General features: G+C 42.3%; 1 protein-coding gene across 1 annotated transcript in view; it reads left to right on the top strand.

The window, feature by feature from the left end:
• The window catches only part of nrxn1a (neurexin 1a), a gene marked incomplete in the record, with an annotated part of 44,695 nt that overhangs the window by 20,982 nt on the left and 8,896 nt on the right, over positions 1 to 14,817 (top strand). Inside the window, 11 exon segments of the mRNA XM_035671085.1 lie at positions 1,850 to 2,053; positions 3,272 to 3,298; positions 6,244 to 6,366; positions 6,775 to 7,156; positions 7,568 to 7,758; positions 8,345 to 8,518; positions 9,783 to 9,902; positions 10,783 to 10,964; positions 11,825 to 11,996; positions 12,972 to 13,061; positions 14,160 to 14,470. Coding sequence (XP_035526978.1) covers positions 1,850 to 2,053; positions 3,272 to 3,298; positions 6,244 to 6,366; positions 6,775 to 7,156; positions 7,568 to 7,758; positions 8,345 to 8,518; positions 9,783 to 9,902; positions 10,783 to 10,964; positions 11,825 to 11,996; positions 12,972 to 13,061; positions 14,160 to 14,470 — 1,976 coding nt within the window.

Here is a 14,817-nt window from a genome sequence, read left to right as displayed (position 1 = left end):
TTTTTTTTTTTTTTTTTGACCAAATTGACCAAAATTTATTTAAAAAAATATAATACTATCAAAACACTACAACATTTGGAATGAAAATACTTCAACTATGAGATTGTGGCAATTTGATTTAAAATAAGTTTTGCATTTTTTGTTATATTTTGTTACAATATCAGCCTGCAGTCACGTTCATGCATCTAGCGCATGCATACATCCATGGTTAGTTACAAGCTAAAATGTGATGGCTAGATAGTAAGTTGAGGTAAAATGAATGGTTCAACAGTACTGCAGTTGTGGCTCCAAACAAAATTATTGGGGAGAGAAGTGCAGATTAAATCATCCACCAAATTAGCTCTGGTTCTTGATTCAACAACAGTCAACAATAAATAATCTTATTCGGAATAAACCTGCCTTTTGCGCGAACTGCCCTTAGCTTAAATGTATTTTAACGAGCTTATTTTTTTAGGAGGTGGTACGCTGTATAAAAAAGTTTGAGAAACACTATTATAGACTATTGCAAGACTTGTCCTTTAAATGCTTATCCTGTTTGTCTGGTGTGTGCTACATGCATCAAATGATGCAACGGTATGTGACACAGCCAGTGTGCCTTGCACTCTGTCTTTTTTTTCCTTTCCTGGCATAAATGTGTTTTCATACTTCCCTTTAGCCAACCCTCCCTCCTCTATTTGCCTGGTAGTGAGTCAGGTGCTGTGGTGAGGAAAATTTAGTCAGCTGTCTCCCTTATCAGAAATGTGTGCACGTGTGTTTGAGTGTGCTCGGGCGAGGGTGTGTGTGTGGCTGTTAGTTATGTTATCTGTGATATAACAGGCCAACCACCTCCTTTTTTCCTCAAGTTAATGAGGGTTCATTTGCATTTTAGCCAAGAGCTTTTCTCCCCTTTCCCCCCTCCTTTCTCTCTGTCTTGCTTGCCCCTATTTTCTCTCCCCCTGCTCTCACTTTACTAAACCCTCCTCTGTTCACACTTAAATTCACTCACTTATTCTGACATGCACGCACACACACACATACACACACTATCTCTCTCTTTCCCTCCTTCTCGGCTCATCAGTATTCATGAGGCCTCCCTCTCTTCCTGTTCTCTTGTTTTTGCCTTGGCTCCAACCATCTCCCACGGAAACAGGGAGAGCAAAAGGGATAGAAAGCGAAGGAGGAATGGAATGGAGAGATATAAGAAGAAGGAAGAGAGGAAGAGATAAAGACACAGAGACATGGAGAGTGTGTTTAGCTGTGTATGTAATTGGCCAATAAAAAACAGGGTCCTCAGAGGTAAACAGTTTAGCGGTCGGGGATTGGCCGCAGCAGGTAGCAGGGAGAGAAGATTATGAATATGTAAATGAGTATGCAAAAGACATTAAAGCGGGATCACCTGAGCTTGTTACATTATGACTCCAGGGTCTGGGATGTCAGCGACGGTGGCTAACACACTCATCGCCATGCATTCTGATTTAACCGGATAATAAGGCCAGCCAACCAGCTGCGGCTATTTTTACACCCTCTTTTGTGAGGGAGTGATGATGAATTAAGGGTGGAAAGTGATGGGGTAATTTGGTAGCAGGTTTTGAGTTTCAACATGACATGGCGAGGGAACAAGAGGGTGTAGCCGCACAAGTGCAGCATACTTTGTCATGTTTAAATCTGATTCACTAAATGTCAAATTGCCTTTGTCTCTTCCCACCTCATGTCTTTTCTTTTTGTCAATCTTGTCTGACGTTTTTTTATGTTTTTTCTGTTTCCACCCACCTCACTCTCCTCCACCATCATCTTTGTCTTCCCTCGCCTGTCTTCCCTTCTTTTTTCATTCGCTCCCCTTTGTCTATCTCTCTCCATGCGTCTTGTACAGATGCAACTATCCTGTCGTATGACGGCAGTAAGTTTATGAAGGTGCAGTTGCCTGTAGCGATGCATACCGAGGCGGAGGACGTCTCGCTACGCTTTCGTTCCCAGCGGGCCTATGGCGTTCTCATGGCAACCACATCCCGTAACTCCGCAGACACCCTTCGTCTGGAGCTGGATGGGGGCCGTGTCCGACTCACTGTCAACCTAGGTACACACAAACACGTAGATTCTCAAACATTATTTTAATTAGGGGAATGCAGCTGATACTGGCCTCTTGGCTATTTCTTGCATAGGAATGTCATTAAATGTTAATTAATAATATATTACCCCTGGAAAGTAAACTCTTCCTGTTAATCCTGATAATTCTTCTCTTTAATTCTTTAATGTTTGTGCTTAGTATATTCAAGACATGGGTTTCACAGGTTTTGGCAGATACTTTTTAGCATTATGATTGACTTCATGGTGCATATACAGCTTATCTTTGAACACACACACACAAACATATACAATTAAAGGTTAGCTGCATTGTTTTTGTGTTGAACAGAGGGTCAAGCCTCAAGCTGCATTCTCTGCTCACTCCCAGTGGACCTGTGCATCCCTAACACCTTCAACAATCAACACAAAGACTCACAAACTGTACAAACACACACAAATAGTAAACTCCACACATAACTGCAGGAAAAGCACGTCCCTTCTTTTTTTGTACATGTAACTGCTAAACACATTTCCATCCTCACTCATTCACAGTCACACACTTTGACATGAATTCAAGTACATTCACATGCTAACACACACATAGACTAACAGAGGGGTGCATGTGTTGGTCTCTGGTTGTCTGCAGCCGCGTCTTTTCTGTGGTTGACGCCACACGACACACCATGGCATCATGGGTAAAAAGAATATATATGTATATATATATAATGGGGCTGAATCTTCCGACCATTTGCGGAGATTTGTGCTCTGGATGGGCGACAAAAATTATGGGATGTGTTCGATGTCATCTGACAAACTGACACACATGACCCATCTCAGTCTCCTGGTGCTTTTGATTGGTGACTGAAACTGTCGCTCAGGCCAGAGCAGCCGCCAATGAGCACACTGCTCGTGCTGGGACACACCGCTCTCCTTAACATGTAACTGTTCAATGTAAAGATCCACCAATCTTGATCTGGATAATTGGCTAAATTAATTTGTTTATTGGCTAAAACAACAAAGTCACAGAAACTGCATTTTGCTACACACTGTTGTAAGAAAATACACGGTCCAGCTTGAGGTCCTGTGACAAAGGAGAGTGTGTGTTTTCTCAGCAGTGTGTGTGTGCGTGTTTGTATATATGCGTGCAGGGTGTGTCGATGTGTGCGTCCCCAGGGCGTGGAGAGTATGTGTATGTGTGCAGCATTAACCCTCTGCTCTGCTCTCCCTCCAGACTGTATCAGGATAAACTGTACAGCCAGTAAGTGATCCTCCATCTCACCTAACCCCTCCCCCTTCCTCTTCCTCCTCAGTATGTATGTGTGTGTGTGCGCGCGCGGTAGTGTGTGTGCTTTTTTAATGTATCTGTCTGACTATTTTTTACTCTCTCTGTCTTGTCAGTCCATCTGCTCATAATCCCTTATTCAACCTATCTACGTACCGTGTGTCTGTGCATATATGTGTGTATGAGTGTGTGTTGGACAGGGGAGGTGCACATATGTGTTTGTGTCTGCATGTTCAGCTACACCACAGGAGCAGTATTTTTTGCTGAGGGCCAGGGTTTTCCAGGTCGGCCATTTTAGCAAAGAAGGATAGACGGAAGAGAGGACGGTGGGGGTTTAAGGGAGGAGAAAAAAGAAAGAGAAGAATAAAGAGGACAAAATCTGAGAATGAGGTGTTCAGGTAAAATTAGGTGTGTTGTGAAGTGTGAGCTAAATAAGCAAAGAGTGGTAACTGGTGATTTAACGCAACTCCGAGCTGCCGGGTAATTACTTCTTCTTCATGCCAGAGACAAAAGACCTGTTATCCCTCTGTTTCTTTCTGTCGCACCTTCATCCCAATGTCTGTCAGGTTTGCTTCTTGAACTCTCTAAACTGTACATAGGGGATTTTTGGGTAATGTTTCATTCTGTGTGTTTAGCGTGTGATTGTAAGTGTGTGCCTGTGCATTCTGTATTCTTTTCATTGCTCATCTGTGTGTGTGTGTGTGTTTTCTGGCTGTGTTTGCTGTGTGAAAGTGAGTGTGTGTGTTTCTGTTCATGCTGCTGTGAGTGGAGCTGAATCCCTGATGAAGTTTAATTCCCTCACGTGGAGTTTCTCTCTGTCACGACCACAGACAAAGCGAGAGAGTGAGAGAGAGACGAATGCTCTGTGACGGCAAAGAGGTGGTGAAATGGACGACTGCAGTTGCCATAGAAACCCTACTAGCCACACAGCGCTGTTGCTATCCCGCATGCCTGTCGGCCAATTTTAGACCGGTTGTCTCAATGAACATTTCAGTAGGCAGCCACTTTTCTGGCACACCGTGTGCATACAATAAATTATACATCTTATATTCGAGAGGGGAAGAAAAAATGTATTTAACAGCCAGGCGCCACTGAAATAGTCCACTCAGCAGGCAAATAAAAGCCTCGGCATGGGAGAGATTGAGGCTTATCCGGCAGAAAAGCCATTTGTTATTTGGAGCTAATGAAATATGAAACGCTTTTTGTCATTTTGTTTTCATTATCCTGCTCTTATAATCTCCAGTAGCTTATGTCATTTGATTTGAATTGTATTTCCTTTGCTACAAACAGTCCCCTTTGTCTTTATATTTGAATTGTCTCGCCTCATTGTCTTTTGGTTTAACAGCACAGAGCGCAGACTGTCTGCTGACCACCACAGTGATCGCTAGTAGCTCAACATTAAACCCAGCTAAACCATGCTGCTGAATGCACTGTTAGCACTGACCCAAAATCGGTGCTTGTGTGTGTGTTTGTGAGTCTGTCTGTGTGTTTATTGATGTGTATTTATGCCTCTCCCTGTTCCCAGGTTGACACAGATCACTGCCTCACTCTCACATCAGTCTGCTCATTCTTTGAGTATTTGGTTACATATGCAAAAAAAACCACACACACACACACACACACAATCAGAAACTCACACATACATACACATATTCTCTCCTTCACTCAGTGTTAGGCAGTGATCCATGGTAACAGGATGAGATGCTCATGCCCAGAGCACAGCTGAGTCTCCTCAGGGGAACCCTGTGTCCTCTCTGAACACACAACACACTCTTTTAGCCGTGCAAACACACACACGCTTTTCACATTGCCATATTCATTTTGATTGACTTCTTATATTTGTTTAATTATGTTTGCATGTCAGCATCCCTCTATGTCTCTCTCTTTCTCTACCTGTGTGTATGTGTGTCTGTGTGTGTGTCTGCCTGCGTGCCTCCATGAGTGATGTAGACATGCTTGACATTTTCTGCAGCAGAATCCGTTCGGGTCAGTTTACTTCTCACCTCCCCCATCATTACCTCCTATAGGTCACTGTAAGCAGACTCACTCGCACTCCTCAAACCAACAGGGCTTGGAGGAGGAAAAGGGAGAGTGTGTATGTCTGTTGGGAAATGGTGGGTGTTGTGTTCAAGGTTGGTGGGGTGCTTGTAGTGAGTAGGAGGAAGGGGACACTGAGGTTTCGGGAACAGTCCGTCTGTCAAATGTGTGCAGTCAACTATGTGAAGGTACGAGCTGGTAGATGGGCAGAGAGAGACATCATGAGAGGACAGCTCAGCTTCTTTCATTCTGCTGCACATCAGCACCTTGGAGAGCTCTCCGATGTTCTGCTGTGGGTCTAGTGCCACCATGAGGCTCACTGCGGTATTGCACTCTTGTGGAAAATAAAGAACGAGAACCTGTATGTAGACACAGACTAATATATATGTTGTGTGTGTGGGCGCAAGAGGGTTGCGGGGTGGTTTACGAGTCAAGGGGTACGAATGTGCTGTCTGTGCGTGTGAGGGTAGTAGGTGGTCATCATGGCGGTGTGATCTGTCCACAGATGGATTGTCTCAGCGTGGGCCTGTTGTGACTCACAGTCTCCATCTTAGGCACCCATGGCATCCACTTATGCTAATCTTTCTGTCTGTCTGTGTCACATCATCTGTCTCGCTGGCGTATCTGCAAAGAGACCTGTCTGTCTATCTGTGGAGAGAATGTGTTGACACAGAGGTGTTTGTCTCCCCAGGATATGTATGGTTCTTCCTCCCCTCTGCGATTCCCCTCCATTTTCTCACTTTCTGTCCTTAAATTTTAATTCAACGTGCCTGGCTGCTTCTTCTTCTCTTTTTCTGTCTCTGTCTCTGGATCTCTGTCTCTCTCTATCTGTCTCTCTCCACCTCTCTGTGCATTATGTTAATGGTGCTGTGGGCTATGTGTAGGTAAAGGCCCAGAGACCATCTTTGCGGGGTCAGGCCTCAATGATAATGAGTGGCACACGGTGAGGGTAGTCCGGCGTGGCAAGAGCCTCAAACTCACCGTAGACGACCTGCAGCCTGTTGAAGGTAACCATAGCAGCATTACTTACACCCCTTTTAGCTTTTCACTATAAAATGACTCTCTATAAACTCTACCTAGCTCCTTGTTTTTGTGATTTATTTTTTTTTTTTTTGTTTTTTATTTATTTAATGCTATAAGACCAACATTAAGGGTTTTATTTCTTTTTTTAGAGAGCATCTGTACCTGTGTAAGTGAAAATGATAATTCTGAATCATGATTGTGATTATAACTGTATACCAGTACACTAGTATTTATATTAGTTGTAGTATTAGTAATAGTGTCTGTTACATCTATTACTATCAGTCTGTCACTGTCAGTTCAAATGTTGAGTATTAGGATTAGTATTAGTTTTAGTATTGAACAGTTCCACTTGAAAACCCGCCCTCACCTCTTAAGTTTACCCCCGCCACCAGGTCAGATGGCGGGCGACCACACCCAGTTGGAGTTCCATAATGTGGAGACGGGTATTGTGACTGAGAAGCGCTTCATGCCTGCCGTGCCCTCCAATTTCATTGGCCACCTTCAGGGCCTGGCGCTGAATGGCATGCCCTACATCGACCTGTGCAAGAACGGCGACATCGACTACTGCGAGCTCAACGCTGTCATTGGCTATAAGAGCATCGTGGCTGACCCCGTCACCTTCCGCTCACGTTCCAGTTTTGTCACGCTGCCCACGCTACAGGCCTACTACTCTATGCATCTCTTCATGCAGTTCAAGACAACGTCTCCCGATGGCCTTGTTCTCTACAACAGGGGAGACGGCAATGACTTCATAGTGGTAGAGCTGGTTAAAGGGTGAGCTGGATGAAGCGCAGTGTGTCGTATTTATATTATATGACTTGGTGCAATGTCCTCACATTAAAGTTACCAAATAATAACATATATTAAAACAATAAAATGGATTCTAAATTAATTAATTAAATTGATTAACATGCAGTCCAAATAGTGGCTTGTGATAATATTAGTCTGGCATGTGTAAAAGAGAAAATTCTTTACTGTGAGGCTTTCATATCAAATATGAAAAATGCACAAATGCAAGTCAAGTAGTTCTTTTTCTATTCTTCTAATTACCTTTCTACAAGACAGATTGTTATGCCCTAAAGTGTATGACCCTGTGTTGTTCTTCATCATGAATATGACTAATTTGCCTTTTCTCTCCTCATTTTTTTAAACCCTTCTTCTCTCATTTTCTTATTCCCTTTCTAGCTACCTACACTACATCTCTGATCTGGGCAATGGAGCACATCTGATCAAAGGCAACTCTAACAGTCCCCTAAATGACAACCACTGGCACAATGTGCACATATCCAGAGACACTAACAATCTCCACACGGTCAAGATTGACACCAAAGTCACCACACAGACCACCATGGGCGCGAAGAACCTCGACCTGAAGGGTATGCGCAAAAATACAAGCAATGATACCTCAGTTTGAGTAGCTTAAACTTTAATGCCCTCCGAGGGGCAATTTGTGGTACAGCACCGAACATATAAACACATTAAGAGAACATCAGATAAACAACAAGAAAGGAATGCACATACTTGATAGTACATGCAATATTTGTACACATAATCTCACAAAACATACTTATAAACTGCTTCGCATGAGACTCATTTTGAGTATGAACATATACTGATTAGTGTTGAAATGATTATGTGCCAGACTATTTATTGGTCAGTGAACTTTAGACGGGCTGGTAGCTAGCGCTTTCCACTTGTTTTATTGTTACAAAGCCAAATATTCACTGGTTACAGCTTTAGAAATGTAAAAATGTGCACCTTTTCTCTGTTTTGTATCAGTTGTTGGTTGGACAAAACAACCATTTCAAAGACCCTGGGCTCATAGAACTTAGACAAAAAAATGTTTTACTTTCGAAAAGATCAATCAATAATGAAAGCTGTTAATTACAGCCCTGACACTGGTACAGTCTGGCATTTTAATAGATTCATGAAGCTGCCATTCACTGTTTTGCTCCTCGTCAGGTGACCTATACATCGGGGGCATCTCCAAAGAGATGTACCGGGACTTGCCTAAGCTGGTCCACTCCCGCGAGGGATTCCAGGGTTGCCTAGCAACAGTTGATCTAAATGGCCGGCTCCCTGACCTTTTGGCGGATGCCTTGGCAACCATGGGACAAGTAGAGAGAGGCTGTGAAGGTGAGGTGCAGACACACAGACAACACAACAGTAGATCTGTCCTGGTCCCATGTCCCTACTGCTTTGTCTTTCAGTTTTCATTTAACTCATGCTCTCTGTTATTAGGATAACCCACTAACCCAGCTTTTTGGTCTATTAGATGTAATTTTTTTCTTCTCATCTCCTCCTCAATCTTTCTGCACATTGTGTTTTCTCTTTCTGTTCCACTCTTTCAGCAGTTCACAGGCATCTGTGTGCATTGACTAACCATCTAACTTAATTTGCTTGTTTGCTTTTTTGTTTGGCTGACAAAAGTTACATTGATGAAAGCTGACTTGCAAGGTATATCGCTTTGTGTGAGCATGTGAGACACGTGTATGAGGGTGGGAAAATGTGTGTGTGAGTGCGTGTGTGTGTGGCTGTGTGTGTGTGTGTGTGTGTGTGTGTATGTATGCGTGTGTTCAAACTACCCAGTGGTGTCCAGTGTTGTGTGGATCCCAGTGATCCAGAGTCAAAGGTCAAAGGTGACCTGTCCTCTCCCAGCCACCATAGTGACTTCATCACAGTAGTAACATCACCACCACTTGACTTGAGTTGACCACAGCTCCACCACCCGGGTTGCCTAGCAGCATGCTCTCTAACCCCTCCTACTGACTCCCAACCTAAACTTCAATACTCCATTTGTGAATCATTTCACACTCTTTCCTCCACGCCTCGAGTTAGAAGTGCAACGAAGGAGAACTAAGTTTAGAGCTTTGACATTCTCCTCCTGTGTGGTTTCAGCACGAGGCAGGGAGAGAATGGTGACAGACTGCTGAAGAAAGAGTATTGAGATGAAGGCCTTTAAACATAACCCTGCTCTCTTATGTTTAACTCCTCCTCCTGCCCTTACCCCACTCATCTAGCCTCACCACCTGCATGCTCTCCACATTTAGCTATTTTCACCTAGTAACACAGATTCCAGTTTAGTTTCAGTTCAGTTGAAATGGATAATCTAACATCTTCTGTTAGTGTGAAGCTAAGAATGGGAGCCTATCCACAATCTTGTAGTCTGACAATGATTTTCTACTAATACTACTAATCATAACACCACTGCAGCACAACAGTCTACCCGACCTTTTCAAAATGCAAAATGTTTCAAGGAAGTGTGGTCTAAATATAGCCATACTGTACTGGCCAACTGTTGTGAACACACTGGGCTCCAGACAAAATAAAAAAAAAAGTGTGTCTGTTCATTTTCTCCTAACTTTTGCACCCTCCCGCCCCACCACATCTCTCACTGCAGGTCCCAGCACTACATGTCAAGAAGACTCTTGCTCAAATCAGGGAGTTTGTTTGCAGCAGTGGGAGGGCTTCACCTGTGACTGCAGCATGACTTCGTATGCTGGGCCATTATGTAATGATGGTGAGTCTTTGCTTTTCATTTTCCGGTGGATTAGGGAACATTTTCCATGGTGTAGACAGCTGGAGTAAGAGTGTAGGATAGTCTATTTTGATGTTTGAATCAGAAAAATACAAGTAAAGTCTGTAGTAATTGTATGTGTGATCCCTGAATACTCCGTAGATATCAGTTTGGGAATGTAAATCATAGAGCATCAGGTTTAAACATGTATTTGTAGATGCAATGAGCACAATATCCTTTTGTCCTGCTATATCTGTCAAACCTTAATCTTCACCCTAAATGTCTGTAGGAAACACAGCCAATCTAGCTTTAACCCTGGTATAGAACTGCGGTCTTAAACAGATGCACTTGCATAATTTGATTTCAAACAAAGAATCAAAGCATTTTTATCTGCATTTTATCAGAGCCACCACGTGAGGGCACTGTCATCTGTTGATTCTGAAGTGGAACAAATAATACTACCTGCTCTAGTTTGATTATTCTAATCTGGTCTCTGTCTCTCTGTGTGTAACATGTAATAATGTGCTGTTTACATTTTCTAGTTTTTGACACTAAATTATCCTCAGCAGCCTTACAAGCAAGATGCTTGATGATTATTTAGTCACCCTACAGTGAGTCAAACAATTGTATGCTGTTATTTGTATGAGTCAGTTAGTACAGTCAGCCGTCTGCAGTAATGTTCAGAAGTGGTTTGGAAAAAAAACTCTGTGGAAGGCCAGTCAACTGTGACATTTTAGAGTTTTAATATTTTTTTCCAGTATGCCCTTTGTGTATTATACATTTAGCAAAAGTAGGTACCATCATCAGGTCCTCTGATGATAGATAGCACAGTTTATCGTATGTAGACATACCTGCAATTACATTTTCTATCTATGTGGGCCAGCTGGGACCACTTATATCTTTGGCCGTGATGGAGGTGTGGTGGTTTACACATGGCCCCCTAATGAACGTCCCAGCACCAGGGCAGACCGGCTTGCCCTTGGGTTCAGCACCCAACAGAAGCACGCCATTCTGCTCCGGGTAGACAGCGCATCTGGACTGGGAGACTACCTTCAGCTGCAGATAGTAAGTACACGCCCTTGCATTCAAATAGTAGGCCAAAGAAAATGTGATTTTTCAAAGTAATTCTACATATTGCTCTTCTTTGAGGAGGAATTGAATTCTTCAACGCATACACCGAAAATACATGCTTCATTCATTAATTTATTTATTAAGATACACTGGGTCTGTCCCAATAGCCACACAGGTCGTAGACACTGCTTCAGAGAGAGCGTTATCCCACATTTCACCACAGTTTACTGCGTAACACGAGTCCTATGGTTGGCGGTAATGCAAACATGAAGAAGTAGAAGTTTATGACATGTTGAATTCAGCCTGAATATTATTATTCATGTCTAAACACTATCATTCATTCACTATCAACCTGCACAGATGGGTATCACTGAAAAATCTATTCTCCTTAATGAGATTGATAAGAATAATGTTGCATACCTGATCAAGTTAAACAAATATTAAATATCATATATTTTTATGAAATTATTACACAAATATATTCCTTCCTTAAAAATATTATCCGACATTCAAAATAATGTCATGCTATGTATCTCTTATGTACAGCATACATACTTCCATTACTTCATTTAATTACTACTCGCAGCTCCTGAATGTGTGTTTGTTTGTCATCTGATTAATTATACTGTATGTTATGTTTCTACTGATTTGTTCATTACCTTTTCACCCAAGACCTGTAAACACACTTTGATGTGGGTTCCCCTTTAACACAAAAACACAGGCAGTCACATGGGAGCACAAATTGTTAGGCATCAAGCCCAATAAACTAGGACCTTAAAAACATGAAAGAAATGATATCCTTGCCTTTCTAAAACAATTACATTCCTGATGAAGCATGTATCTCTCCTCCTCAGGACAAAGGCAACATTAGAGTAGTGTTTAATGTTGGCACTGATGACATCAACATCGAGGAGAGCTCCAAGTTTGTCAACGACGGGAAGTACCACATAATACGGTTCACCCGCAGCGGAGGCAATGCAACCCTCCAACTGGATGACCTGCCGGTCATAGAACGTTATCCCTCAGGTAGGCCCTGCCCCGCCCATATAAGCCCAACCCACCGACCCACCACAGCACTGCCTGTCCTGGGACAGATCTAACTACACCTTAGTCCAAATTAACCCACCTCCTGATTGATGAATCACATCAGTGTTCCTATCAATGTTTATATATAAACACTGAGGTTGAGAAATATAATTGCAGCTTTGTTTTATGTTATTGTGTTTGAAATGAAATATGTGTGATCTGATATGAAACATGACTTTTTAAACCATAAAATGGGATAGTTATTACAATAGCTTGTATATTAGCCAGCTATGTCATGTTAGGCCTGTTAAATAGTGTTAAAGGTAATTTATGAAAATATTCAATTCAGGTGTCAGATGTTTTTCTCACCATAAAAGAAAATAATAACAGTTGGTGCATTTTGGACAAACAATAATTTAAAAACATGTCATATTTTGAGTAAAATGTTTAACTAGAGAGAAAAAATAAGAAAAAAAGAAGTGTAAAAGTGTATTTTGTTGAACATAGTCTTTGTTTTTATATTTGTTTGGTTTTTATATTTAAAGTGGTAATCTTAGGTAGTAGTCTTTAACACAATGAGGTCCAGACTTTAGATAGCTGATAGATAAAATGCTAAATGTTAGTTGTTGTGAGGTGTGTGTGAGGGTTCCTTCTGTATGTAACTCTAAACTCAGTCAGTCATATAGACAGTATGTGGCAGCTGTAACATTATTTCCCTGTGCTCTTGCAGATGTTAACCCCTGAAATGTCTCTTTAAATTAAACCCAATGAACAGAGAGTAAGAGTCCGCTCACTGGAAACATAGTGAATTCAGCTCCTCTTCTCTCAGCAGATCTTAAGCTTACCTTAACGCAGTGACATGCTAACAATGAGCAGACCATTACTTTCTTTTCATTGCTGTTCTTTTTGTATCCAGCTCCTGTACCACGTTTGGATGTGCGTAATTACTACTGTGTTTTCATCTCTAAATTAAAGGCAACATTGATAACGAGCGCCTGGCCATCGCCAGACAGCGAATCCCCTATCGGCTCGGTCGAGTAGTTGACGATTGGCTACTCGACAAAGGTAAAAACCCTGATTAAAATTCCTTAAAACTTTGAGCTTAAAAAATACAATTTGAAGACAGTTGAATATACTTTATTGTGCACCATCAACTAACATCTAAAAATCTAAATCCATAACTAAGTATTTAAAAGTTGGGCAGCTGTAGTGTGTAATACTGTGTAAACTGTAGTGCCTGTGAACGTATCTTGTTAGTGTGTATCTGATAATATCAGGTTAAAGGGACGATGGAGAGATTTAAATGTGAATAAATCAGATAATAGAAAAGAAGTACTGATAAAAGATGCTTTATTAAGACTGGTAAATAATTTTGTTTAATTTTGTAAACAATAAAGCATTTACTAAAGATTATATGTTGAAAAACAATTTTGTAATCAAATTAAAGTACATGCAAAGTATTGTGACATGTAAGAATTATATAAATTTGAAATGACTAATAGAGCAATGCTTTTTTGAAAAAATGTAAAAGTTTTCCTCCTAAACTTCAGCAGAGCTCCTTAAATTAGCCTCTAGTCCCTTTAACAGTGAGCAGTGCTAGAGCTTATAACCTGTGCATGCTTCATAGGGCTGTTACAACAGTTCTCTAGATCTCTGTCTCTCTGTCTGCCTGTCTGTTGCTCCTTCAAATACAATGTCGTGCCGCACAGCCATCACCATAGCAACCATCTGTCAGCCCCGTCTTCTCAGGGCCCTCTGACTCCTCATCTGCCGCCTCTTCCTCCTCCTTCTGTTCTTTGCCTCTTCATCCTCCTCCTCCTCGACTTCTCAGTCTCTTCGCCTCCCCTTTCCCTCCTCTTGCTCTTCTTCTTCCTCTTCTTCAGTACTCACTCTTATCTCTTTCTCAGTCTCAGCCCTCTCCACGGTTCTCCACGGCTTCGATTTGCTCTGCCATGCTTAATCTATCCCATCCTCTCACCATGGCTTTGGGGTGGTGAATTGTGTGACACTCAAACACTCTTGTGTGTGTATGTATGCACGTATGTGACCACTGGTATGTATGTGTGTGTGACTGTATTTGCGTGTGTTCGTCCACCTTCCTTCCTGGTGTGCCTCTGTGTGTTTGGTGCGCGCTTGCGTGTGGGTGCATGTGTGTCCATGTAGGTCGCCAGCTGACCATCTTCAACAGCCAGACGACGGTGCGCGTAGGTGGAGGCGAGCGAGGTGCAGGTATGTTCCAGGGTCAGCTGTCTGGCCTCTACTACAATGGTCTTCGTATCCTCAACATGGCCGCTGAGGGGCACCCGCACATCAGAGTGGAGGGAAGCGCACGTCTGGTCGGCGACATGCCGTCCTCCTCCATCACCCCGCAGTCCAGTGCTGCAGCTGGAGGGAACCGCTCTGACTCTGCGCCCTCCATAAGTGACATCACAACCACCACAGCCACCAACAGGAAACAGGGCGCCACACAACAGGTCAGAGCACATTTTTTAAAGTTTGTGTATGGAAAACTCACTTCTGTGTGCGGTTATACAAAGATTTGCTTGCATGTAATTCCTCAGATATCTTGTACATATATGTCCTATCACCCCACTGCCATCATCCTTTGGTGTGACAATGGGTAATTAAGAAGTGCTAATTTGCTTTGATAAGTTTCTTTGCGAACTCGGTAAGAGGATTAGCAAGCACACAGCCCACTAATCAAGGACTAGAGGATAGCAAGATATGTCAGGAGGATTGTTTTAAACTCCACTTAAGGCAAGGCGAGTTTATTTATGTCGCACATTTTATACACAAAGGCAATTCAAACTGTTTTACATAA

This window comes from Morone saxatilis, unplaced genomic scaffold, assembly GCF_004916995.1.
Source record: "Morone saxatilis isolate NCDOM2014 unplaced genomic scaffold, NCSU_SB_2.0 Contig1, whole genome shotgun sequence".
Taxonomy (NCBI): Eukaryota; Metazoa; Chordata; class Actinopteri; family Moronidae; genus Morone; species Morone saxatilis.
This window is presented reverse-complemented; position numbering and strand designations above follow the sequence as displayed.